Source organism: Microcaecilia unicolor, chromosome 1 (genome assembly GCF_901765095.1).
Source record: "Microcaecilia unicolor chromosome 1, aMicUni1.1, whole genome shotgun sequence".
In the NCBI taxonomy this organism is placed as follows: Eukaryota; Metazoa; Chordata; class Amphibia; order Gymnophiona; family Siphonopidae; genus Microcaecilia; species Microcaecilia unicolor.
The window spans coordinates 628,183,555-628,211,386 of record NC_044031.1 but is presented as its reverse complement, the minus strand read 5'-3'; the positions used below and the strand labels follow the sequence as shown (position 1 = coordinate 628,211,386).

Here is a 27,832-nt window from a genome sequence, read left to right as displayed (position 1 = left end):
GCTATGAAAATCCACTTCCACAATCACCTGCCTAATTACTCCCTCTCTCCTCCCTTACTCAATCTCTGCACACTACTAACTGTATCTGATATTCTGGAATGACAATGTCATTATACAACTATGTAAGCCACATTGAGCCTGCAAATAGGTGGGGTAATGTGGGATACAAATGCAATAAATAATAATAATAATAGTGTTAGGTGGACTTCTACGGTCTATGTCCCAGATATGCCAAAGAAAGACCATGAACAAGTATTTTATATCACATTCATTGTTGGTTTAATTATGAAAAAATAGCCACGCTGGGTCTGACCAATGGTCCATCTATCCTAGTATCCTACTTCCAGCAGTGGCCAATCCAGGTCACAAGTGCCTGGTAGAAAGCCAATTAGTAGTACCGTTCCAAGTTACCAATCCCAGGACAAGCAGTAGCTTCCCCATGTCCATTCTCAATAACAGACTATTGTGACTGTTGGATAGACTGGACGGACCATTCAGGTCTTTATCTTCTGTCATTAACTATGTTACTGATGTAGCCCATCACAGACTATTAAAACCTATTCCCACCTCTCTTTGGAAAAAAAAAAGTTAAATTGTATCTTACAGCATTCAGATTGTGAGAAAAAAAGCTCACCTGACACTAACCACTGCCCACTGGGGGATACACTGATACAGCGCACAAGGCTGGTGTGTCCACGATAGACCTGCAGACAAGAGGATGGAAAGGCATTAGGTTCAGCTATTGAAGTGAATACAATTTTTCAATTCTATTAAAGCAATTGAAATTCCCCAGCCAGGTTCTTTTTTTCATTTTCATCTGCATAACATGCCAAAACTAGTGACGTGTAAAAGGAGTTTTTTTTGAGGACGAGCAAGTTACGAAACTGGGTAATGCAATTAGTGACAGCACCAAAACAGAGCTTTCTTTTAAAACTCACCCTTTATTTGTCTAAATAATGCAATAGCAAAGGTATATAAAACAGTAAGGATCTAACCCCCCCCAAACCCAACCCAAACAGATCAAAGGGAACAACCCCCCAGCAACAAGCGGGCAAATACAGACTCTTCAATGCACTTCATCAAAACAGAAGTCATATATCCCACCCCTCCCCCAATTTCTCCCCAAAATTGCAACACACTTAGATCCCAAAATACCCCCCCTCCAGCCACCTTGACCCCTCTCCCCCCCAAATCCCTACACCTTAACAATTCTTCTTAAGCTTCCAATCCTGAAAGCGTCGATACCACTGTTCAAAGAAGCACACTATTATGATATTCCAGACCATACTTCAGAAGCTTTTGAGCACATCTAGTAATTCTCATGCAACCACAGTTGTGTTTCTGTCACTGACAATTTGTTTTCCGACAGCTGTGTATTTCTCTGAAAACTCTGAGCCTTTGGCTAGCTTGCCTTAGGGGAAATTCAACAAGCTTGTTAGGGCCTTAAGTCACATTATTTGGCCCTTAATGTGACTTAAACGGCCCTAATACTGCTTGACTAAAAATAACGTGAGAATATTTAAGTTGCCGCAGGTTATAAGTTAATGAAATGCAAAACATGCAAATGCACATTTTGCATATTATTATTATGTAAATACCATAATGCAACTTACAGTGATAAACTGCAAGTCGTGTTAAGCACCAGAAGTCACGGTAAAATAGCTGGGGTTATTTTACCTCGTGGGAGCATCAGGCCGCAAATTTGCAGCCTGATGTTCATGGGGCAGTGGGGCGCCTTCTAACAGCCCTCTTCCCCAACACACCATCCTTCCCTCTGATTCCAGCTGACCCCCCCCCCCCCCCCACAAGCAGAATCTTTCAATCCTCAAGGCTTCCCTGCCCCAGAGAGGGCTTAAGGAACCTTATTTGGTGGTCCTCTGGTTGCTGTGCAGGAGCAATCCACATTTCCTACTGCCAGGCTGGTACCACATCCAAAATGGCACCCCTAGTGGTAATCTCATGAAAGGTAGGGCGGCCATGGGGATTGAAAGATGCTGTGTGGGTGGGGGGGAAGAATAGAACAGGGGATGCTGCCTGTGGGGACTGGGAGGGAGGATGGTCCTGGAGGGGAGCAGCCGAATGGCAGGGAAGGGGGGCCCTTACATATAGCCTCACAATACCATGCACATTGGGCCCAGAAGCATCGGGCTGCAGCTTTGCGGCCCAATGCTCCTGGACGCATGCATGCAGCGTTACTCTTTTACCACAGGATTCAGCAACCTATTCAGCAACCAACATCCTGCCAATAACCACAGGATTCAGCACCTATTCAGCAACCGGGATCCCACAGGTTGCTGAATCCCATGGGGAATCAAGGTGCGATAAAAGGTGATCTTTTATCACACCTTGATGAATTCCCCCTTTAGTATATTTATCTCTTCTCTTTTATTTTACTGTGTTGTGTAAAGATCAAGGACTGAATGGATGCATCCCAGTTCTGTTGCTTGAGACAACCAATACCTGATTTGATTATAAAGCGTTAAATTTCTTGACTGAAGGCAGAAAACACAACACAGAATGTAGTAAAAAAATGTCATTCACAAGACCTACTACAAATCCTGGCTGAGGACCACCGTGTTGCTGAGGGCTGCATCTACGCCAGGATGCAACTGGGAGCCATCAGGCTGCACAAGGAGATGGAAGACACCCACCTTGAAGCGACAGATCTAAGTCTAGTGCAATGCTGACAGTTATTTGCCATCCTGTACCACTGCTAATGAGGACCTGGCACCGTGGGATGACAGTCATCTAATCTTCCCTCCCCCAGTGAGATTTCTGGGTTAGCTCAAGTGGAAAGCTGCCCAGTGAGGGTGGAGATAAAAGCTATGATAACAGGACTTACTGTTGGCTGAACAAATGTCCATTCAGTTAGTTCTAAGGTGCTGATTATTTGTGGTTTGCTTCTTTTTATCACCCAATTTTTATTGGAATATCAACAATACCAAAACAAAACTTCTAGTACACCTGTTCAACACTAACATACCCTGGGGTTTGCTTCTGGATAAGAATTCGATATCCTATGTGTGACTTGAGATATGCCCATGAGGGTATGATGTCAGATTCTGGTTGGGAGATAAGGGGTGTATTTTCAAAGCACTTAGACTTACAAAATTACACAGTAACCTATGGAACTTTGTAAGTCTAAGAACTTTGAAAATAGACCTTTGTGTTTACATTTTACAGAAATGTTTGGGTGATTGTGTATATTTGTTTCTCTGTGTATTCAAAGCATTACATCAGAAGGCCAACTTTTTTTTTTAAAAGCCATTCTGTATTTTTCCACCAGTCTGATGTAAATACTTGAGAGAGAACATATTTTTTTTAAAGTTAGTGTTGAGTTGTTTCCGTCTTCCCAGACATCTCTTAAGACAAGAAAGGAAATCTTATCATACCATTCCAGGGTTTCAGCTTACGTATGGGATTTTCCTTAAAGTTGTTCATAAGGGGAAAAGATTGAGGTCACGTGACACCATGCTAGAGAGTGGATGCTGAACTTGTCTCTCCTGCCGCCCTGCTCATTAAATCCACTGTTTTTTAGATATATTATCCCTTTAAAGCCTCCAAATTGATACCTTTGGGTGTTCCAGGTTCCCTAGCGATTGTCTGTCTGCTATGGGGACTAAGACTGCTCCCCGAGACATGCTGCGCTCGAGGGCACCTGAAGACAAGATGGCGGTGTCTTGGACAGTATGGAAGGAAATCATGAATGGTACCAGTTTGATTTTGCAGATCTATTCTGGGGGCCTGGATGAGTGTTTGATGGAGGGGTTGGAGGCTGGGACAACTCCTCTTGTACTTGCTAACAGATGGACATTTTACATATCTCAATTATGATATTTACTTTATGAATATAGTATCATGGAATGTGGGAGGTATTAACTCAACCATCAAAAGGTCCAAGATATTACACAAGCTTCAGAGGCACAAAATTGACATAGCTCTCCTGCAGAAAACACATCTGATGGCACTGGAGAGTGCCAAATTAAAACAATGGTGGGGGGAATGTATTACAACTCCTGCTTTGGGGGAAAAAAGGGGGCATAGCTACTTTGTTCTAAAAGGGGTGGTGGATAAAACTTGTCTGTTAGCTGCTGATCAGGGTGGTCGCCACCTGGTTTGCCGAGTGTCGGTGAAGCAGAGAGAGCTAGTGTGTGATTTGTACGCCCCTAACACTTTTGACCAAGGGTTTTACAGGCAGATAACTACATTGTTACTTACACATAGTGCATCCCCTCTGATTGGGGGCAGGGATTTTAATGCAACTTGGGACCCGGATTTTGATAAGTCTCATAATCCTAGGGGAGAGCAGGTAAATTTGTCCCGAAGTCTACCCATCTTACCGGTGAAGGGGAGGGGGTGTAAGTCAGACTTCCACACGTCTCTCCCGTCCCTCCTTTTCTGTCCTGGGCCCTGCTGCTCTCCTCCTTCTCTACCTCTGGCTCCTTCAGCTCTCTGGACTGCCGTCGATCTGCTACACGTGGGCGGGGGGGGGGGGGGGGGCGGGGGGGGGGGAGGGGAAAGGCCCGTCTCTCCTTCAACCGATCTCCTCCACCCTCCGACTCCTCTTTTTTTTTTTTTTGCCTTCAGCCTTACTTCTGGGTGATCTCCGGGCTTCCTCCACCGGGTCTCGCGTTGGCCCCGATATTCTGCCCGTTCCGCTATTCTCCATGCTCCTGGGCGCCTTCCGCCGCCATCTTAAATTTCAGGCTGCTAGTTTTTGCGCCCCCCTGCTTTATTTCCACCGCTGGACCGCCGCTGTTGTTATTGCCCGGTTCCCCTCACATTCTCCAACCTCCCAACACCATCCGATCTTCTGAGGAGGGGCTCCGGTGCTAGCAGATCCAGGGGTCTCGCTCGGGATCAGGCGGAGCTCACTCCACGGCGGCCATCTTCCTGCACGGCTCCACCGGAAGTCCTGTCCTGAGGTCTACCCAACCTCTGTAGGCAGCTGGGTTTGGTGGACGCCTAGAGGGTTCTCCACCCTACAGAGTGGGATTATACTCACCTATCCAGAGCATATGGTGGTACCCAGTCAAGAATAGATTAGCTCCTCTTTTCCTCATCTCCGTTTTCAGACATCTCTAAAACAGAAATAGGCCCCTACGCAATCTCAGACCATACGTGGGTTTGGGCAGACTGGCAACCCCTGTGAGTAGGTTACTGGGCTCTAGATGGGTATTCCCACTTGCTTTATATTATGATGTGAAGTTCCAAGAGAAACTGCAGTCTAGTTGGCGAGAGTACAGGGCCCATAATGTGGATTATGAGCATCAACCTTTGATTTACTGTGAGGCAACTAAGAAGGCTTGGGACAAGGAAATGTTGTGCTTGAAGCAGCAGCTGCGGGCCTAGCGTCAATGTTATGCTAGAACCCATTTGGAGCTTCATAGGCAGCAGGTCCTGGAAACTCAGCACTGAACGAGCTTTTACATGCCAGGGCAGTTAAATCATTGGCCTACTATAAGTACCAGCTTTATCGACATAGCAATATTGGGGGGGGGGGGGGGGGGGGGGTCATCTGTTAGCTAGGCTGATAAATAATAGGGAAGGTCCCAAAAACATCATGTTACTTCAGTCGGAGATGGGGGAAAAGGTCTATTCTGATGCGGAGATATGCCGGATTTTTCAGTGTTATTATTGGCAGCTATATGCCTCTCCACCTCACGAGGGGCTGCCTGGTCACATGTACTTAGCACATCAAGTCTTGCCCTCCTTAGAGGCTACAGATCTGGAAAAATTAAACGCCCCTATCTATCCTGACGAAGTCCTGGTGGCGATCCAGCAGAGGCCCTCCTTGCCCCTGGGGAGGATGATTTTAGAATGGAGTTTTATAAACTATTGGGTGAAGAGATGGTGCCTCCCCTGGTAAATGTCTTCAATCTTATGGTGGATGCTGAGGCAATTCTGCCCGAGTTAAATACAGCACAGGTTATACTACTCCTGAAACCAGGAAGAAACCCACAGCTCTCTGGTTCATATAGACCAATACCTCTTTTGAATGTGGAGCTAAAACTTCTCACTAAAACTCTAGCAAATAGGCTGGCACGAGTTCTGCCACATTTGACCGTGTGAATTGGGAATTTCTTTTTGCTACCTTGCAGGTGTGTGGGTTCATAGGTAGATTTGTGGCAGCAGGGAAGGCTTTGTATTCCTTACCTCGAGCAAAACTTCTGGTCAATGGGTTGGGGATCCGAACATAAAATTATATAATCGGGTTGTCTCCATCATTCATGAGACTGGTTGTATGGGAAGTCACGTTTTACCCCTGTGGACATTAAACAAGCCTTTTATGCCCTACATTCCTTTTTTTCTTTGTTGCACTGCACCAGCCCTCTAATACCTAGACAGTTTCAAAGAGGACTGTTGTTACCCCCGATGCGGGTGATATGGAGGATGTTGGTGAGGGGTTTGGGTGGGGATCCATCAGCTTCTGCTTAGGGGGAACGTTTCTTTTCAGCCAGGGTGAGACAATTTATTTTCAATCTTGGGAAAGTAAGGGGGTGACACGTATGGGAGAGACTGGAGATCTTCTTGACTATGAAATACTCCAGCAGAAAGATGTGGGGGGGGGACCTGGGGAACCAGATTAGCGTACTGTCAGATCCAATATTATATAGCTTCATTGGCGGCTGAGCCGCTTCACGTGCATTTGGGGAGGAGATTTTGGGCCCTTTTCGATGCCATCTCTGAGAGGGGAATTAGTGTTTCAGGAGCACATAAGGCTTTACTTCAGCTGACCCCTCCTAAAGACTTAAGAGATATTCAGGAGTGGGCTCATGACATAGGGAGAGACCTCACGGGCTGGGATACGTTAATTAATCTTAGGAGAATACCTGTCCTGGGGCAGTGTGCTTGGCTGCAGGAGAGTTATCGTATACGTCTACAGGTTTATTATGCCCACTCTCGCCATTCTGTGTGAAGTGCACCTCACTCAGAAGAAAGTTCTTATATATCACACTCTTTGGAGGTGTCCTTTGGTGCAGAGTTTTTGGAACGACCTGGTGGAATACTCCTCTTCTGTGCTGGGTAGAGGGGACATTGGTTCTATCAATCAGGCACTCCTGGATCAACCATGGGCTTTTATAGGTTTCTCCGGACAGGCAAGCTTATTTTTAAGTAAGTTCTGCTTGGTTGAGCAAAAAAGTATTCTGCAGTACTGGACGTCTCAGGACCTGCCTAACGTTTGACACTGTAGAAATCAAATTCATCTCCTGGCGCTGTGGGAGGCTCGAGATGCTAGGGGCTCACCTAAACAAAAAAATGGTATCTATGAATTTGGGGCCTATATCTGCAAACATTATCTCCTAGGGGGTGCAGTATGATTTTGAACACTATGTGAGTAAGCCCCGTCTGGGTCTAGGGACCTTGGAAGATATGGGAGGCTGAGAATATTTTTTTTCTTCCTTGGACAGTATTGGTGCTATTGGAAATTGAGCTGCCATATAGCGGTGTGAAAAGGGTGCAAGACACAGACTCTCTCCATGTTTATGGTAGTCAGAGTGAGGGTGCGGCTGGAGTTTGCAACTGTTAATGGAAGTTTGACCAGCACACCTGTCAGAGTGGGAACTTGGGAGAGTATTAGGGGCGGAGGTTTTTCTATATGCTTTCACTGTTTACGTTCTGTAAGTTTTGGGAGGGTGGGAATGAAAACTGTTAAAAAAAAATGTTGATGACAGGCAATCATTTGTTGCATACATTATTGTCTGGTTCTTGGTCATCAATAAAAAATGTTAAAAACTAAAGGGAAAGATTATGTATTTTTGGATCCTGTTTAACTAAGAATTTCTCCGGGTTTAGGCAGAGGGAGAGGTAAGAAAGTGAGGCCCAGCATATTGGGGCTAGTTAGGGGATTGTTGATGTTTGTGGACTACAGGAAGGAGAGATGAGGGAGAAGGATCAGGAGGGGTGGTAGTGGGTTCAGACCACTGGAGAAGAGGAAAAACTGGATGAAAAAATGGGGTGGGTGTCCATGTGGAAGATATTGGGAAGAGGGCAGTTCTAGTCTGGGGTATATTTCCAGATGGATTAAGAAGGTAGGTTCACAGGGAGAGGGACAGGTTCAAGCAGAGGAACAGAGGGAGTAAGGTTCAGGGGGCAGATTAATGAGAAGGAGTGGGATTGGGAGGTTGGCCAATGTGGTGAAATCAGGTTGTAGGGGGGGAATAGGACCAAGTAAAGGAAAAGAATCTGGTAGCAAAATCTATGTGGGGGAAAGTTATCAGGATGAGAGAGGATGGGGTGTAAATCTATGCAGGCAAGAACTTTGGGGTAGGTCCAGGTCAAGGAGAAGGTTAGGGAGGTCAGAGATCCAGGTTGAAGGGATGATCAAAACTAAAAGTTAGTTCTAGGATTAGAAGGCGAGGAAGATAGAAGATGGTTCCTAGTTCCAGGCTCTGAATAAGGTTAGGGATGGCAGGTGGTCTCAGGGTAGGAGAAGGAATGAGGTAGGAGACTGCCCCAGGATAGGGCTGAGTGGTGGTCTTTTCATCTATTAATATAAGCAACTTTAAGTTATACCTAAACAAAGGTAGATTAAGCAAAACAACTGCACATTTAACTGAGACGTCTGTATCAGAAGTCCTATCTTAGCCTGTCATATCCAGAACTCTGTACCCATACTTTCATTGAGTTTGATATTACGATAATGGAACTGACAGGAAAGTATCATTACCTCATGCAGAAACTGTGACTTCACAATAAAAGTATGACATCACACAACTTAGCAATGATGTCACAAATGTCATCTGAAAACATAAAAAGGCACTGCATACCTCTGAATATACACTAAAGCCACTGTCTATTTAAAGTCATCCATCCATCCCATATAAATTCCTAAACTAATGAAAATGATCAGCACTCCCAGAGATAAAATTAATAATCTCATATATATATTGTGCTTTTTATTGCGCTGCGTATGTCTAGTAGCGCTATAGAAATGATAAGTAGTAGTAGTAGTAGTATTGTGTCTTCTCACCAGAGCCTGGATGGAGGGGAAGGGTTGGAGATCCTTTGGTTTTGGCAGTTTGGGGATTAGGTCTTCAGGATCCACATTCACCTGGATTAAAAGAGAAAAGAGACAGGTGTAGGTGTCATGTGTTAAAATCATAAGTGCATCCATTGGCAAACCCCTATGGTGAAGGCAAAACAAGAGGCAGGTTGCAGAGAATGCAGTGACTGATGTCTCCTCTATCCCAGGTATTTTTGGCTATGTACCACATGAAGGCTAATTACAGTGTGGCCAACCTCAATAGAAGTCTGTATAATGTACACACTGCATACAGTTACTTCACCCTAAGGTACTGATATTTATGAATAGTGGAGAAGACTTCAGATTTACCTGTGCTTATCATTTAATAATGTTTTTATATGCATCTGGCTACACAATCTAGTCCAAAAACCTACACCATCATTTATATACATACACATGTATATACATACATACATATATATGTATATACGGACCATAAGACGCACCTAGGTTTTAGAGGAGGAAAATAGGAAAAAAAGTTTTGAAGCAAAAAGTGTGGCGGAGATCTGCTGGAGGACCACAGGTTGTGCAACACTTGTATAGGGACAGCAATTTTGCACAACCTGTGTGGCTCTGCAGTGGAATTTGTCCTCCCCTGCCATCCATGTCCAACAATTCTCCTCTCTCCCCTGCCCACCATATCCAGCAATTCTCCTTCCCTCCCCATGTCCAGCGATTCGTTCAAACCCCCGCCCACCTGCCTGTCTGTCCGCCCTCAGCTCCCCGACTTTGTTCGTGCAACTGTGCTCCCTGCCTTGAAATCTTTAATTTACATACCCGAAGTCGCAGCGAACCAGCAGTAAGTAAAAGCAGCAGGCAGGCAGGCTAGCCTCCTCGTTGCTTCCCTTCTCTCTCAGAGCGTCCCACCCTCACGGAAAGGAAGTTACATCAGAGGAATGCGGGATGCGCTGAGAGGGAAGGGAAGCGATGAGAAGGCGGGGGAAAAAGTGCGTCTTATAGTCCGAAAAAAAAAAAACGGTATATATAAAAAATGTTTTTCTTATTATACCAAAACTAGCGGGGCTTACCCTCACTGAGCGTCATTTCTTTCCATTGCTTCAATTTTTTCAAGATGGCGCCGCCTATTAACCTTCACTCATGCACCAATAAAGAACAATCTCCAGTATTACATAACTGTTGAAATCTATTTTAAAATGCAGTTAATTAAAAAAAAAGGCTTTCCAATCAACATTGATATTAAGCTCCATGGATTGTATAGTATTAAGTACATGTATCAATTTTGCTCCCGTTGTACAAGATGAGTTCCCCCATTCCCCTCTCTTTTGTTTTCCACTATTAAGTTAATAATAAAGCATTGCAATGTTTCAAAAGTATGCAAAAATTACAAACAATGAGCAAACTGCTTATTTCTGGGATAAGCAGCATAAAATGTTTTGCTCTTTTTGGGGATCTTGCCAGGTATTTGTGACCTGGATTGGCCACTGTTGGAAACAGGATACTGGGCTTGATGGACCTTTAGTCTGTCCCAGTGTGGCAATACTTGTGTACTTAATTTAATCTCTCCACTATGCTTGGTCTTCCTCGAGTGCCCCTTTTTACCCCTCGGTCATTTAGTGGTCCAACTGATTCTTTTGCTGGCTTCCTGCTTCTAATATACCTAAAATGTTTTACTATGTGCTTTTGCCTCCAAAGCAATCTTTTTTCAAAGTTCCTCTTTGCTTTCCTTATCACCGCTTTGCATTTGACTTGCCATTCCTTATGCTGTTTTTTAAAAATTATTTTCAGTTGGGTCCTTCTTCCATTTTCTGAAGGATTTTCTTTTAGCCCTAATAGCTTCCTTGTCTTCACTTTTTAACCATGCTGGCTGTTGTTGGGGTCCAAAGAAACAAAAAGCTGGGTGGACTGTCTATGGGCTATAGTCTGCTCCAGATAGAAGGCTAAGGCTCACTTGCAGTCTAAAGTATGTAGTACATTTTTGACAGGATGGGCATGAGGTCTGAGGAAAAATGTTGGAAGAACAATTGACTGGTTAAGATGGAACTCAGACAAGACCTTAGGAAGGAACTTGGCATGCGTGCGAAGGACTACTCTGTTGTGATGGAACTTAATGTATGGTGGGTGAGCTACTAGGGCTTGGAGCTCACTAACTTTGCTACAGTGACTGCTACCAGAAACACTACTTTCCAGGTCAAAAACTTCATATGGCAGGTATCCAGAGGCTCCAAAGATTTCATCAGCAGGGTGAGGCATATGTTGAGATTCCAGGACACAACCGGAGGTCTGGTAGGGGGCATTGTCAACAATAAACCTCCCATGAAGAGAACAACTAAGGGCTGCACAGAAATGGACTCACCTCCTACATGCTGAAAAGCTCTAATTGCACTAAGATGGTGTGGAAATAAAAAAAGCAGATCAACAATAGGTACACACAGAGTTTATTTGTTGAGTAACAAACAGTGTCTTGTGTGAGGACCAGGCCTTAGATCCACAGCAACATAGTAACATAGTAGATGACGGCAGAGAAATATCTGTACGGTCCATCAAGTCTGCCCAACAAGATAAAGTCATATGTGCTACTTTATGTGTTTACATGACCTTGATTTCTATCTGCCATTTTCAGGGCACAGACCGTAGACGTCTGCCCAGCACTAGCCCCGCTTCCCACCACGGGTGCTGCCACCCAATCTCCACTAAGCTTCTGAGGATCCATTCCTTCTGAACACGATTCCTTTATGTTTATCCCACGCATTTTTGAATTCTGTTACCATTTTCATCTCCACCACCTCCTGCGGGAGGGCATTCCAAGTATCCACCACTCTGTGAAAAAATACTTCCTGACATTTTTCTTAAGTCTGCCCCCCTTCAATCTCTTTTCATGTCCTCTAGTTATACCGCCTTCTCATCTACGGAAAAGGTTCGCTTGCGGATTAATACCTTTCAAATATTTGAACGTCTGTATCATATCACCCCTGTTTCTCCTTTCCTCCAGGGTATACATGTTCAGGTCAGCAAGTCTCTCCTCATACGGTCTTGTAACGCAAATCCCATACCATTTTTGTAGCTTTTCTTTGCACCGCTTCAATTCTTTTTACATCCTTAGCAAGATATGGCCTCCAAAACTAAACACAATACTCCAGGTGGGGCCTCACCAACGACTTGTAGAGGGGCATCAACACCTCCTTTCTTCTGCTGGTCACACCTCTCTCTATACAGCCTAACAATCTTCTGGCTACAGCCACCGCCTTGTCACACTGTTTCGTCACCTTCAGATCCTCAGATACTATCATGCCAAGATCCCTCTCCCCGTCTGTACATATCAGACTCTCACCGCCAACACATATGTCTTCCGTGGATTTCTACTCCCTAAGTGCATCACTTTGAATTTCTTCGCATTGAATTTGAATTGCCAAACCTTAGATCACTCTTCTAGCTTCTGCAGATCCTTTTTCATGTTTTCAACTCCCTCCAGGGTGTCCACTCTGTTACAAATCTTGGTATCATCTGCAAAAAGGCAAACTTTACCTTCAGTGTCACTCACAAATATATTGAACAGAATCGGCCCCAGCAGCAATCCCTGAGGCACTCCACTACTCACCTTTCCCTCATCTGAGTGAATTCCATTAACCACCACCCTCTGGCGTCTGTCCGTCAACCAGTTCCTATCTTCAGCCTCTCAAGTTTATTCAAGAGCCTCCTGTGGGGAACCGTGTCAAAAGCTTTAATGAAACCTAAGTAGATTACGTCTATAGCATGTCCATGATTCAATTCTCCAGTCACCCAGTCAAAGAATTCAATGAGATTCGTTTGGCACGATTTACCTTTGGTAAAATCATGTTGTCTCGGATCTTAGATTGTAAGCTCTTTGAGCAGGGACTATCTTTCTTCTTCTATGTTTCTGCAGCGCTGCATATGCTTTGTAGGGCTATAAAAATGCTAAATAGTAGCAGTAGTAGTAGTTATTGGCTTCCAGGAAATCCACTATCCTTTCCTTCAGCATCTCTTCCATTACTGTTCCAATAACCGAAGTGAGGCTTACCGACCTGTAGTTTCCAGCTTCTTCCCTATCACCATTTTTGTGAAGAGGGGCCACATCCGCTGTTCTCCAATCCCACGGAACCTCTCCCGTCTCCAAGGATTTATTAAATAAATCTTTAAGAGGACCCACCAGAACCTCTCTGAGCTCCCTCAATACCCTGGGGTGGATCCTGTCCAGTCCCATGGCTTTGTCCACCTTTAGATTTTCAAGTTGTTCATACACACTCTTCTGTGAACGATGCTATATCCACTCCATTCTCATATGCACTTTTGCCAGTCAATCGAGGTCCTTCTCCAGGATTTTCTTCTGTGAAAATAGAACAAAACGTATCTGTTCAACAAATTTGCTTTCTTCACCATTATCTACATAGTGGTTTGCAGCATCTTTCAGTCTCACAATTCCCTTTTTAGTCTTTCTCCTTTCACTAATATACCTGAAGAAATTTTTGTTGCCCCTCCTTACATTTCTAGCCATTTGTTCTTCCGCTTTCGCCAGACGTCTCTCTCTCTTGGCTTCTTTCAGTTTCATCCGGTATTCCTCTCCGTGTTCTTCTTCTTGAATTTTTCTGTATTTCATGAACACCAACTCTTTAGCCTTTATTTTCTCAGCCACTTGCTTAGAGAACCATATCTGTTTCTTTCTCTTACTTTTATTTACTCTCCTTACATAAAGGTTTGTGGCCATATTTATAGCTTCTTTCAGCCTGGACCACTGTCCTGCCACTTGTCTTATGTTCTTCCAGCCCATCAGCTCCTTCCTCAGGTATTCCCCCATTTTACCAGTCAGCATGCTTGAAATCCAGGACTTGAGTTTTGAGTGGCTGCCCTCCACTTCAGCTGTTATATCAAACCAAACTGTTTGATGGTCACTGCTGCCCAGGTGGGAACCCACTCGGACATTTGACACACTATCCCCATTTGTGAGCACCAGTTCCAGCGTCGATCCCTCCCTCGTGGGTTCCATCACCATTTGTCTGAGCAGAGCACTTTGAAAAGCATCCATGATCTCTCTACTTCTTTCCGATTCCGCATATGGAACCTTCCAATCTACATCCGGCAGATTGAAATCTCCCAGCAACAGCATCTCACTCTTCTTTCCCAACTTTCCTTTCCCAAGGCCCCTGTCATTTTAGTCGCTGTGATATCATTTCTCACATACAGAGCTACTCCTCCACCTTTACGACCATCTCTATCCTTTCTAAATAGATTATAGCCTGGAATGTTTGAATCCCATTCATGGGAACCATTGAGCCATGTCTCCGTGATTGCAACAACGTCTAAGTCTGCTTCTAATATCAGGGCTTGCAGGTCATGAACTTTATTGCTTAGACTGCGAGCATTTGTGGTCATCACTTTCCATCTACATTTCAGTGGCATTTTTATCTTCTGTTTAGTTTTTTGTTTAGTCTCACTTCCTGCTGTGTTGGTAAAAAGTGATTTGCTAAGATTGTTGTTTTCATTGCTTTCTTTTCTACTGTCACATCTTGTCTTTAGCTTTAGCTGGGGGTGACCACTTGAAGTGAACTGCCTCCATATGCTACCCCCACTTTCTAGTTTAAATGCCTAGAAATATATTGTCTGAATTTCTCCCCCAGGATTTTTTTTCCTGCCACAGTGAGATGCAGCCCATTGTTACAATATAGTCTTTTGTTTTTCCATGTATTGCCCCATCCTCCTATGCACCTAAATCCTTCTTGACACCAGGCTTTGAGCCAGCTATTGAAATTTTCAGTACTTTGCAATCTTTTCTCTCCCTTTCCAAAGGTAGGTAGTACTTCAGAGAAAGCTATTGTTTGTATCAAAGGTTTTAACCCCTCTCCCAGCTCCTGAAAAGCTCTCTGCACGGCAAGTGGGGTATTACTGGATAAGTAATTTGCTCCCAGGTGGATAACAACATCAGTGTTTGACTCCTTAGTTTCTTCTCTGATTATAGAGATTATTTGCTTGGTACTCATGGTAGCTGAGGAGCCTGGAAGGCATTTCACTTTGCATGGCCCCTTGAACTGTGTTTCAAAATTAATGCCTCTGATAATGGAATCCCCTAGTAGCAACAGTTTCCTGGTATGAGTTTCAACATTAGTGCTTTGGGGGTATCTTTTCTCTTTGGGCACCTTCATATCTTTTTGTTCCACCTTCACTGTTTTTTCTTCCGCCTCAGTTTTATTTTCAGGGACATCACAGAGCTGTAATGGAGCAAAATAATTCAGTAGGGGCAACCTTCTCTTGCCCTACACAAAACCTACTTAAATACCTCCAGCAGCTCTACGAGTCTAGCTTGAAAACCAACTCTGTAAGGGTTTATCTTAGAAAACAACAAGGTGGACGATCCACAAACTCCAATGTGGAAATAAAAAAAGCAAATCAATGATAGGTACACACAAACTTTATTCATTGAATAACAAACAGCGCGCATGCATTGGTGCCTTCTCACCCGACAGTCGAGTGCAGGTCCTTCAGCCTCTTTTTTTTTCATGAGGAGCTGATAAGACATGTTTCTGCGGTCCTTTCCGCATCCTGTGTTACTGTTTTCGCTTTCACCAAGTGCCTTCCCGTGCAGGTAATTCTATTGTTTATTTGTTTTAATTAATATTTCTTTTAGTTCTCTTAGTTTTTTTGGCATTTTTTTGTTTCTTTTATTTTTCGCAGGTGGTTGCAGTGTTAGGCTGCAGCTCCGACCTCTGTTTCAATGTGAACCCTTTTTTGTTCAAGATTGAGGCATTTAATTTAGCAGTTATTCTTTTTTCTGCCTTGGACCAGCTCATGACCCCTCTTTTTGTGATGTTTGCCTTTATATGAAGGTTTGAACACAGAGAGTGCGACTGGCTCAACAGGAGCGACTTTTTGGCTCTTTGAAGGCCAGACCATCGTCTTTGGCATCAGCGGCATTGACCTCCATAGCTGCTTTGACACCAGACTCGGGTCACATGGCAGACTAGCATCGGATGCCTTCCTCCTGCATTGGGGAAGAGGACTTCTGGTATGCGTTTCCTCCCGTACTTCTCATAGAGAAGACCTTGCTGAAACTCAGACAAGACTGGGGCACCATGATTCTGATTGCTCCTTATTGGTTGTGGCAGATATGGTTCCCTCTTCTTGAGTTATCTTCTGAAGATCTATGGAGGCTGGATTTTTTCCAACCCTCATCATGCAAAATGAGGGATCCCTTCTGCAATCTCTGGCCCTCATGGTTTGGATGTTGAGAACATAGATAGGAGAGACACCCTCAGGCAATTCATGGAATTTGAGTTCTAACTGGCTTCCAGAAAGGATTCCACTAAGAAGTGTTATTCTTTAAAATAGAGAAGGCCACTGAAAGGTCCAACTGCATGATCACTGTTGGAGTCTCCTTATCCAAATTCCGTCTTAAGTTCAGTCAATGTATCCTAAAGCACTGTCTTGGGCAAAAACTGGATCAAGTCTTGACTACATGAAGTGAACTGTGGAAAAAGAACACCAACCGCAACCCCTTAAATCCTTCAACTGCATCCCCGAGGGACATGAACACGATCCAGGGGTTGGAAATAAACAGATGTTTCCCTTAATACTACTTTGTAACGTCACAACTTTTTGTTTAAAAAATAAAAACAAGCAAAATCTTCCACACTGAGACTGCAGTTCAAGTGTTTCACAGGTTTACCAGATAATACTCTTAACAACTTTGAAAAGTTTTCTTATTTTATTGTGACCCTAGTGCACTGGCATAGCCACAGATGGACCCAAGTGGGCAGGGACCCACCCAGCGGCGGCGAACATCATTAGTGTAGCTGGCGAGGATCCCCAAGCCCCACCAGCTGAACAGTCCTCTCCAGAGCGTGTATGTGTGCAAGAGGGCTGTCGATTGAACTGAGCATGAGTGGCCGGGGGGGTGGGGGGGGGGGTGGGTAAGGGGGGTGCAGACGGCATTGGTGGCTGGAAATGTGCTGCTGACTGCCCTGAGGTTCAGACAGCTCAGGGAGAGGGGGATGCCTCCCGGAGAAAACTCTTCAGCTGGTGGGGCTTGGGTAGCGGGTGGAGAGTAAATGCGCAGGCTGTGCCCACCTAGGAATTACACCTCCAGGCTCACCCAGAAATTGAAGTCTGGCTGTGCTACTGCCTTGGTGATCATAGTAGACATATCTTCCATCTTCTGCCAAGATTGTTCCAACTTCCTGCATTCCCTCTTTTTTTTTTCTAATAACCAATAGAGTACCAAGGGCAAATTCTTGATCATGGTATTTTTATCAATCAGAGAAGGGCAAGCCTATCAAGCATCAGGGTGTCATCCTAGTATAACAGTTCGAAAGTAAAGGTACCCATAATGTTATGATTTTATTATTGAAAACCACTTTATCACTTTTACTTTTATAAAGTAGTATATAAAATGAACAACCTTGAACCTTGGGTCTAATAATACTAGATACAGTAGCTGCTTAGGCCTCAATAACAAATTCCTGCAAATAGTGATCTTATCCAATCAATACTGGCACCACACAGGACTTTACCACATCCTCACCTAACTGATTTCCAGTTGATGACCTCCCACATGACTACCACCCTTGTTCACCAATTTCAAATTTAAACCATCCAAAAATCAAAGGAAAGACAAAAACTTCTTCTTCGACAAGTTCTCCCAATGCAAATTCAAATCCCTCAACTGCAGAGACCTGAAATTGTATCACACAATGAAGGATCAAAGCTTGAATCAGAGTAAATCATCCACAATGGACAACCAGCTCCATAGTGATCTAAAAGTTAGATAAATTATAAGTCTCCTATGTGAGACAGTATCAAATGTTTTGGTGAAATTCATATAAACTACATCCAATACACACACCCTTGACCTAATTATCTAGTTACCCAATCGAAAAACTTGACTAGATATTATTTACTTTTAGTAAAAACATTCTACGTCAGCTCTTGCTATCTACTGGGGATTATAGATAACGTCACCATCCTTTCCCTCAGTAAAGTCTCCATGAAGTTTCCCATCACTGAGGTAAGGCTAATAAGACTATAGTTTGCATCCTCTCTGTTACCACGTTCATTTAAATGAAACTGAGCATGCTCAGTTTTACTTAAAGGAGTGTGCACAGGACATCAGGAGGAAGAAAGAGCAGGGCAGCTCCGGAAACCGGCGCCAACCCCCAACAGCAAAGGTATTTGCTGCTGTGGGGTGCAGCAAGAGGAGTGGCGAGGCGGCAGACTAAAATGTGCCCCCCACCTCAGGCTCTGGCCCCCTCCCACCGCGAGGTCTACGCCCCTGTCTACAGGTATCGCATTCAGCCCCGTGGCTTTGTCTACTTTCACTGTTCCTAGTCTCACACTCTTTTTTTCCATATATGATGTAGCTACCCCACTCCTATACAGAGCCCTGGCAACTATCAGAGGACCTTCTCCAACTTCATCTTTAATTAAACCAATTCTGGTTTCTCCTTCTCTCCCTTCATGCATGGCTTCTCGTCTCCTCTCAGTCAAACCTCTGCATTTTCTTTCACTGACATACCTGGAAAAGTTGCACAGCCTTGCTCTGTAACTGCTTTTCTCTGGGCTCCCACTTTTGACAGACTGATGTCTTTTCTAGTATTCTGTAATGTTCTTTGTCACTAACCACTGGATAGCTAACAGGGGCACTTGACAGTATCATGAAACCTGCTCTTACATTATTATAAAAGACAGAGAATAGGCTAGAAGGTCTGTGTACTCCCAGGACATTCCCATGGATGTGAAAATAAGAACATGCGACTAGCCATACTGAGTCAGAGCAATGGTCCACCTAGCCCAGTATCCTGCTTCCAGCAGTGGCCAAATACCTGGCATAATCCCAGATTCCATACTACCAATCCCAGGGATAAGCAGTGTTTCTCCATGTCTATCTTAATAGCAGATTATGGACTTTTCCTCCAGGAACTTGTGGGTAAAGGCACCATGAAAACTGCTGTTACATTATTACAACAAACACAGAATATGCCAGAAGGCCTATGTAGACTCAGGAAATTCCTGTGCATGCAGGGCTAACCCATAGCATTACCCTGTAATACTTCTGCAGAGCACATACTATGAAATCTAACAAGTAGTGTGTGAATTAATGACGACCAGGCAGTACCAGCAGGTTCACTGCTACAGTTACCTATTTCGGAGAGTGTCTGAGACTATACGTACCCTCATCTTGCGCTGCCGTGGGCAGAGGTAAAGGTCCAGGCAGCGTTCAAAGCGCTCATGGATGAAGAGGGGATAGGCAGGGACAGCACGCAGGCACTGGTACTTCTGAGGGATTATGTTCAGTCTCCTCTCCTCTGGCTCTTGTTCTTGCCACCTAAGTTTCTGCAGATCAAAAAAGGAAAAGGCATGGATGGAAACACCAAAACACAAGAATCATTCTCATAACAAGCTAGTCTGTAGAGATACCAACCACCCCGAGAACACAAGGATTCTTCTCACAGTCACCAACACTCCAGAGATGCCATCACCCAGAGGATGGAAGGGATAATTAGTTCTTACCTGCTAATTTCTTTTCCTTTAGTCCCTAGATCAAGCCAGAGACTTGCGGGTCACGTCAATCTACCAGCAGGTGGAGATAGAAAGAATGATTCTTAATGGCCAAATGCAGCTCCTTCGCCTGTAAAGGAGCATTAAGACCCTCCCATGGTTAACACAGGCAACCCCGAGTCCTCCAAATAATCTGCGAGAGATGGGCCCGTGTTACCAGGCAATGCCGCATAGAATTGCTAAGAATGCAAATAAAGTTGCTCAGCAATCTCCTGAGGCATATGCAACATGCAGCCATCCTCCATAATTAGACTAGAAACACATTGCAACCCCTGGTAATGCTTCATAATTTGAGCTAATAACCTCCTGGGGCAATTTTCAAAACAATGATATTTATGAAATATCAGCATCTTTCATGTCCACTCATGAATTAAAGAGTTTAAGCTGCCTGAGTGGCTAGAAAGGCCTCGTGAGCTGTTGGTGTGGCATGCTGTACCATATGCCCGATTTGCAAGCACCAATTTTCTCTCAAGGTGTAAAATGCCTTAGGTTGACGTTTACGGGACACTACAAAAGCAATAATATTCCCTCTAAGAACAGTCTTAGCAGTATCCCAAAAATGTTATGATGTATCCACATGTCTATTAAAATCTACATAGTCCTGCCACATTTTAGTCAAATATGTCTGAAATCTTACATCTCCCTGTAGATATGAAGGAAAACGCCATCCCCTGTGGGTCTGTGAAGAATCTCCCCAATCAAGCTGCAACTGGACAAAGGCGTGATCGGACACCTCTTGGAGACCCAGTTCCACTCGGAGAATAGTAGCAAAAAAAGTCCAAGAAACCAGCATATAATCTATGCGCTACCACAAGCCAAGGGCCTGAATTAGGTGCATATAATCTCTCTCACCCGAGTGAAGCAATCTCCAGGGGTCTACCAAATTTTAAGTATTACACAAATAGCAGACACCTTTAATCTTACTATTTTCCTCTGGGGAAGCATGCACACAGAACGATCAAGGTCTGGATCGAGGACATAATTCAGATCTCCAGCTAAGAGGAGTGGCACTGTCTTGTCCCAAGCTCCCAATTGTGCCAACAATTAAAAAAAAAAGCTGTGATCATATACATTAGAGGCATAGACCACTGGCAAATCCACAATATATGATCTGTAACAAGAGATAACGACCCATGGCATCTTTACCAATTTCTTGTATTTCACAGGGTAAAGTGTTCCAAACCACAACAGCTACTCCACCTTTCTTATTAACTGCAGAGGAGTAGTGCACTGTTCCCACCCATCCTTTCCTCAATTTAAGATAATCAGAGTCTGTCAGTCTAGTTTCCCATAGACAAGCAATGTCAGTACGGTGACGTTTCAGTAAAGAAAAGATTTTTGTATGTTTCACAGGGGAAGAGATTCTGGAAACATTCCAAGATAAAACATTTAACTCTCCATCACCTCGGAGACAAACATTATGGATCCAAAGGTAAGGGTAAACATAGCATATATAAGTGTCCCAGCGTCCCAGTCATCACCAGGACAAGTCCCACAGCCACAAGCAATGAACACAGCTTAGCCATAACAGAAATACACATAGCACAGAGTCTAAGCATTACTCTACAAATCAGAACATTCCCAATAACAATCCAGTGCCCAAATAAAAAGAAAATATTTCTGTCACCCCTCCTATCACATCCCCATCCTACCCGCTCTGCTAATCTTCCCTCCCCCTCCAATCCCCAAACCCCTCATATCCCAGCCACCCATAGCTCCCTGGTAAATAACCAAGCGGGCCAACGCAGGTCACATCATGATGCTACTGGGACCCCCCCCCCCCCCCCAAGAGGAATACCCATTACAAGCAATGACAGCTAAAAATAAATAAATCCAGTCATAGCTACATATAGTCTATGATAGAAAGTAAAGCTACACCAAGAACAGCTCTCCTAATGATGGGCTCACATACAGTCTGTATTAGGAAGTGAAGCTGCTCCACAAATTACTACTACTACTTAACATTTCTAGAGCGCTACTAGGGTTACGCAGCGCTGTACAGTTTAAAAAAAGAAGGACAGTCCCTGCAGACTCTGAGGCTCACACAAAACATACAGCTGATCAGGAAGTGGGGTAAGGGCGAAGCAGCCAGGTTAAAGGCCCAGCTTGTGACGCTGAAAGGCCATGACAAACAAAGTCCATCAACTTTTAACTTCTGGGAGCAGAGATTGAAGGTGCTTGCTCCAGTTTTGTCCAGTTGGCTGGAGACCTCAGGGCAGAACCTCATATTATGAGCCGGCCCCTGACTTATCCTAATCAGATGAGATGAGGCAGAACCTGAGTTCTTTGGTTTGGGGAAGCCTGAGCCAGGACCAGTAGAACCTTATTACCTTTCTAAACTAGTGGCTATTTTCAACTCCCCCCTCCCCCCCCCCCCCCCCCGCCAACACACACACAAACACACACTAACTTTTGATTTTCTCTTCACAGAAACAGTGTTTGTGCAATTTCTGTTTCCATTCCCATGCAGGGTAGATTGACATGCTGAGCAAGAGAGTGGAACTTCAGAACCATGCTCAGAGGGCAAGGAGTCCTCATATAACTCCCTCTGAACCTCTAAACGCAGATTGCTCAGATTGCTGCTCAGAATTTCCCTGAAGCAGAACTCACAGCCAAGTTGGTGGGAAAGGGGTCTGGGAGAAGCCCGGCTGCATGCAGAATACAGCCCTGACGCTGCTCATCGATTCCAACACCGGGAACAGCATTTCACCATTTCTGTTGGAGCTGTCATGAAAGAACGTAACAGAAAAAGAGACACTTATAGGAGGCGCTGCACAGGAAGCTCTCAAAGGGATGGTTCGCAGATGTGCTGAAACTGAAGAACTGGTGCTTCAACACTTTCCTGCACACAGCAGCAACTGATTGTCCCTTTCTCTGGTAAACTGCTCCTTTGATTTTAATTAAGAGGCAGGTGATTTTTTTTTTTTTTAATGCCAGAAAAGTAGAAAGGATAGGGATGGGCAAGGGACTTGGCACCAACAGATGTACCCATGCCACAAGCCAATTTCCCCAGCTCAACTAACACAAATGACAGGCCAGGAGCAAGTACCACACAGAAAGCTACATAGGATATGTCTAGCCACCTGCTGAGATAGAGAATATACTGATGGAAAGCTGCTGCACAGTATTCCTTACGGCAGAAATCTGTCAGTCATTCTGTTTACCTCCTGGCAGATGGACATAACCGCGAGTCTCTGGATTGATCTGTGGGATGAAAAGGAAGGCTCCTTCTCAAAGCTAACTACTCTCCAGAAACACCAACTCTCCCAGAGGACATAAGGATCCTTCTCACAGCCACCTATACTGCAGACACCAATCACCCAGAGGACGTAAGGCTCCTTCTCACAGCCAGTGACTCTCCACAGACCACCAATCACATACATGATACTGGGAAGCATCAGTAGATTACAGTTCACACAAATGAAAACAGGAATGAAAACTGTATACACACCATTTCATAAAGGCAGGAATCAATGGCACAAGATCTGAACAGTGGAGAATGAAGGATATGATGGCACAGATCTGAGGAGGTGGGAAGGGGAGGCCAAAGGATCTGGGTAAGATAGAGTGAATGCAGAGACTGATGACATGAGATCTGGAGTAGGATAGAGAGAGGGTGGATGACCTCAGAATAGTCTGTTCTTCATGGAGACCTTACCTCCTCCTCAGTGAAGAGATACTCTGGGGGAGGGTTGTAGGACTCCTCATGCCCTGGTAGCTGGATCTTGGGGGCTGGGACATGCATCTTATGCCGTCCAAGGATAGCATTGGGATCCTCCTTTGCCCACAAATCGTAGAACTGTGGTGTGTCATCCTTAGGCTTACGAGGTTTAATCCAGCCCATCTTAATGGCATGAACAAGATTAGCCACCTAGAACAGCATGATTAAAAAAAAGCATGTTACATTATTATAATATACAAAAGACTGTCTTTGTCTCTCCAATAACGAAGCTTCTCAATTTCCTGCCTTCAAAAAAAAAAAAAAAACCTTAAGGGAGTGCAAAGAGAGGAGGCCAGGCACCTGCGAGGCTCAGAGAGGAAGGCAGCAGGAGGGTAGGAGGGCACATACTTGCAAAGCTCAGAGGGAGGGAGGGCACACACCAATAATGTGAGGTGCAATGTTAATGCACATTAGTAAATCTGGTCCTAAATTTGTTGCTGAAGCAATGAAGGACAAATCCCCGTGCCCAAGGTCACAAGAGGCATCAGCAGATGCACCCTGGTTTCTCTGGTTCTCAGTTTACTTTGTAACCAGTAGGTTACTTCACGGTTCTAAAAGGGACTATGAGATAGCAGGGAGGAAAAGATGACTCCCCGTGCAATATGTCAGAGCGAGAAAGAGAGAGAGAGAAAGTATACCCCGACACAAACATGATAGGAGATGTTGATGTGCACCCCTGGGAGAAACTGAACAGTAGGGGGGGGGGGGGGGGGGGGGGAGAATAAGCTTAGGACAAGTTGCAGGGAGACAATGCACAGCCCCAGACAGGAAAGGGAGGACAGTATCCAGGAGCTGGGGCAGGTAGAGTAGCCTCCACCTACAAGGCTGCAGAGGAGTGAGAAGAGGGAAATAACCAAGGGAGCCCAGAGTCCTCACCTTCTTCTTCTCAATCAGGGAGGGGATGAAGCTGCGCTTATCTGCTGGGCGGTTTGTCACTGGGTGGATCCTCGTCTCATGACTGAAGAAATCTATGGCAGGCTGGAAAAGAAGAAGAAATGTCATCACTGTGTCCACAGAAAAGTACAGTCTGCAGTTTGTACTACCACATCACTATCCCACAACCCCTCTCCTCGCACAAGCAGTTCTGGCTGCTGTGTGGTCAGTAATCTGTAGATTAAAGGCTACAGCAGAAGCTTCAACTAGCTTCCTCAGATAACTGACTAAAGCTGCTCCTTGGCATGATTCCTTTTGGTTTTCTTCCTAATTCTCCTTTACTCATCTTTTGAGCTTCTACAGAAAACAAACCAGGGCTGTATAGTTGGGAGTCAGAAGAAACTTTGAGTGGAGTCATGGTCAGTGTAAAAATGTACCGACTGACTCCAGCTTCAAAATAAAAACTTATATTATAACATATGGTAAATTTATCATTATATATATATATATATATATATATATATATATATATATATATATATATATATATATATATATATATATATATATATCTTTGTCCTGCATCTAAAGTATTGGTAATGATATTTACCAGTACTTTGGATCTAGAAAAAATAATGTAAAGCTTAATATCAGTAGGAGTCTGAGTCGCAGCTGGAGTCGGACAGTAGAAAGATAAAGGAGTGGGAGTAGGAGTCGAAGGTTTAGTGAACTGAACTCACAGCCCTGAAAGCGAATGCTACATACCTGTAGAAGGTATTCTCCGACGACAGCAGGCTGATTGTTCTCACTGATGGGTGACGTCCTCGGCAGCCCCTCCAATCGGAATCTTCCTAGCAAAGTCCTTTGCTAGCTCTCGCGCGCCCATGCGCGGCCATCTTCCCGCCCGAAACCGGCTCGAGCCAGCCAGTCCAGTATGTAGCAAGACAATACACTTCAAGGGAAGACACAACTCCAACGGGGAGGCGGGCGGGTTTGTGAGAACAATCAGCCTGCTGTCCTCGGAGAATACCTTCTACAGGTATGTAGCATTCGCTTTCTCCGAGGACAAGCAGGCTGCTTGTTCTCACTGATGGGGTATCCCTAGCCCCCAGGCTCACTCAAAACAACAACCATGGTCAATTGGGCCTCGCAACGGCGAGGACATAACTGAGATTGACCTAAAAAATTTACCAACTAACTGAGAGTGCAGCCTGGAACAGAACAAACAGGGCCCTCGGGGGGGTGGAGTTGGATCCTAAAGCCCAAACAGGTTCTGAAGAACTGACTGCCCGAACCGACTGTCGCGTCGGGTATCCTGCTGCAGGCAGTAATGAGATGTGAATGTGTGGACAGATGACCACGTCGCAGCTTTGCAAATTTCTTCAATGGAGGCTGACTTCAAGTGGGCTACCGACGCAGCCATGGCTCTAACATTATGAGCCGTGACATGACCCTCAAGAGCCAGCCCCACCTGGGCGTAAGTGAAGGAAATGCAATCTGCTAGCCAATTGGATATGGTGCGTTTCCCTACAGCCACTCCCCTCCTATTGGGATCAAAAGAAACAAACAATTGGGCGGACTGTCTGTGGGGCTGTGTCCGCTCCAGGTAGAAGGCCAATGCTCTCTTGCAGTCCAATGTGTGCAGCTGACGTTCAGCAGGGCAGGAATGAGGACGGGGAAAGAATGTTGGCAAGACAATTGACTGGTTCAGATGGAACTCCGACACGACCTTTGGCAAGAACTTAGGGTGAGTGCGGAGGACTACTCTGTTATGATGAAATTTGGTGTAAGGGGCCTGGGCTACCAGGGCCTGAAGCTCACTGACTCTACGAGCTGAAGTAACTGCCACCAAGAAAATGACCTTCCAGGTCAAGTACTTCAGATGGCAGGAATTCAGTGGCTCAAAAGGAGGTTTCATCAGCTGGGTGAGAACGACATTGAGATCCCATGACACTGTAGGAGGCTTGACAGGGGGCTTTGACAAAAGCAAACCTCTCATGAAGCGAACAACTAAAGGCTGTCCCGAGATCGGCTTACCTTCCACATGGTAATGGTATGCACTGATTGCGCTAAGGTGAACTCTTACAGAGTTGGTCTTGAGACCAGACTCAGACAAGTGCAGAAGGTATTCAAGCAGGGTCTGTGTAGGACAAGAGCGAGGAGCTAGGGCCTTGCTGTCACACCAGACGGCAAACCTCCTCCACAGAAAGAAGTAACTCCTCTTAGTGGAATCTTTCCTGGAAGCAAGCAAGACGCGGGAGACACCCTCTGACAGACCCAAAGAGGCAAAGTCTACGCTCTCAACATCCAGGCCGTGAGAGCCAGGGACCAGAGGCTGGGATGCAGAAGAGCCCCTTCGTCCTGCGTGATGAGGGTCGGAAAACACTCCAATCTCCACGGTTCTTCGGAGGATAACTCCAGAAGAAGAGGGAACCAGATCTGACGCGGCCAAAAGGGAGCAATCAGAATCATGGTGCCTCGGTCTTGCTTGAGTTTCAACAAAGTCTTCCCCACCAGAGGAATGGGAGGATAAGCATACAGCAGGCCCTCCCCCCAATCCAGGAGGAAGGCATCCGATGCCAGTCTGCCGGGGGCCTGAAGCCTGGAACAGAACTGAGGGACTTTGTGGTTCACTCGAGATGCGAAGAGATCCACCAAGGGGGTGCCCCACGCTTGGAAGATCTGGCGCACCACTCTGGAGTTGAGCGACCACTCGTGAGGTTGCATAATCCGGCTCAGTCTGTCGGCCAGACTGTTGTTTACGCCTGCCAGATATGTGGCTTGGAGCACCATGCCGAGACGGCGAGCCCAGAGCCACATGCTGACGGCTTCCTGACACAGGGGGCGAGATCCGGTGCCCCCCTGCTTGTTGACATAGTACATGGCAACCTGGTTGTCCGTCTGAATTTGGATAATTTGATGGGACAGCCGATCTCTGAAAGCCTTCAGAGCGTTCCAGATCGCTCGCAACTCCAGGAGATTGATCTGTAGACCGCGTTCCTGGAGGGACCAGCTTCCTTGGGTGTGAAGCCCATCGACATGAGCTCCCCATCCCAGGAGAGACGCATCCGTTGTCAGCACTTTTTGTGGCTGAGGAATTTGAAAAGGACGTCCCAGAGTCAAATTGGACCAGATTGTCCACCAATACAGGGATTCGAGAAAACTCGTGGACAGGTGGATCACGTCTTCTAGACCCCCAGCAGCCTGATACCACTGGGAGGCTAGGGTCCATTGAGCAGATCTCATGTGAAGACGGGCCATGGGAGTCACATGAACTGTGGAGGCCATGTGGCCTAGCAATCTCAACATCTGCCGAGCTGTGATCTGCTGGGACGCTCGCACCCGCGAGACGAGGGACAACAAGTTGCTGGCCCTCGTCTCTGGGAGATAGGCACGAGCCGTCCGAGAATCCAGCAGAGCTCCTATGAATTCGAGTTTCTGCACTGGTAGAAGATGGGACTTTGGGTAATTTATCACAAACCCCAGTAGCTCCAGGAGGCGAATAGTCATCTGCATGGACTGCAGGGCTCCTGCCTCGGATGTGTTCTTCACCAGCCAATCGTCGAGATATGGGAACACGTGCACCCCCAGCCTGCGAAGCGCCGCTGCTACCACAGCTAGGCACTTTGTGAACACCCTTGGCGCAGAGGCGAGCCCAAAGGGTAGCACACAGTACTGGAAGTGGCGTG

At 45.4% G+C, this 27,832-nt stretch overlaps 1 protein-coding gene across 2 annotated transcripts in view; it reads right to left on the bottom strand.

The window, feature by feature from the left end:
* The window catches only part of BOP1 (BOP1 ribosomal biogenesis factor), a 250,013-nt gene that overhangs the window by 64,931 nt on the left and 157,250 nt on the right, over nucleotides 1–27,832 (bottom strand). For both annotated transcript variants that reach the window (XM_030220723.1, XM_030220731.1), the window contains exons 6-10: nucleotides 24,147–24,248; nucleotides 23,208–23,420; nucleotides 19,163–19,324; nucleotides 8,975–9,055; nucleotides 635–704 (exon numbers count right to left, since the gene is read on the bottom strand). In XM_030220723.1, coding sequence (XP_030076583.1) covers nucleotides 635–704; nucleotides 8,975–9,055; nucleotides 19,163–19,324; nucleotides 23,208–23,420; nucleotides 24,147–24,248 — 628 coding nt within the window. The remainder of the gene's footprint in view (nucleotides 1–634; nucleotides 705–8,974; nucleotides 9,056–19,162; nucleotides 19,325–23,207; nucleotides 23,421–24,146; nucleotides 24,249–27,832) is intronic.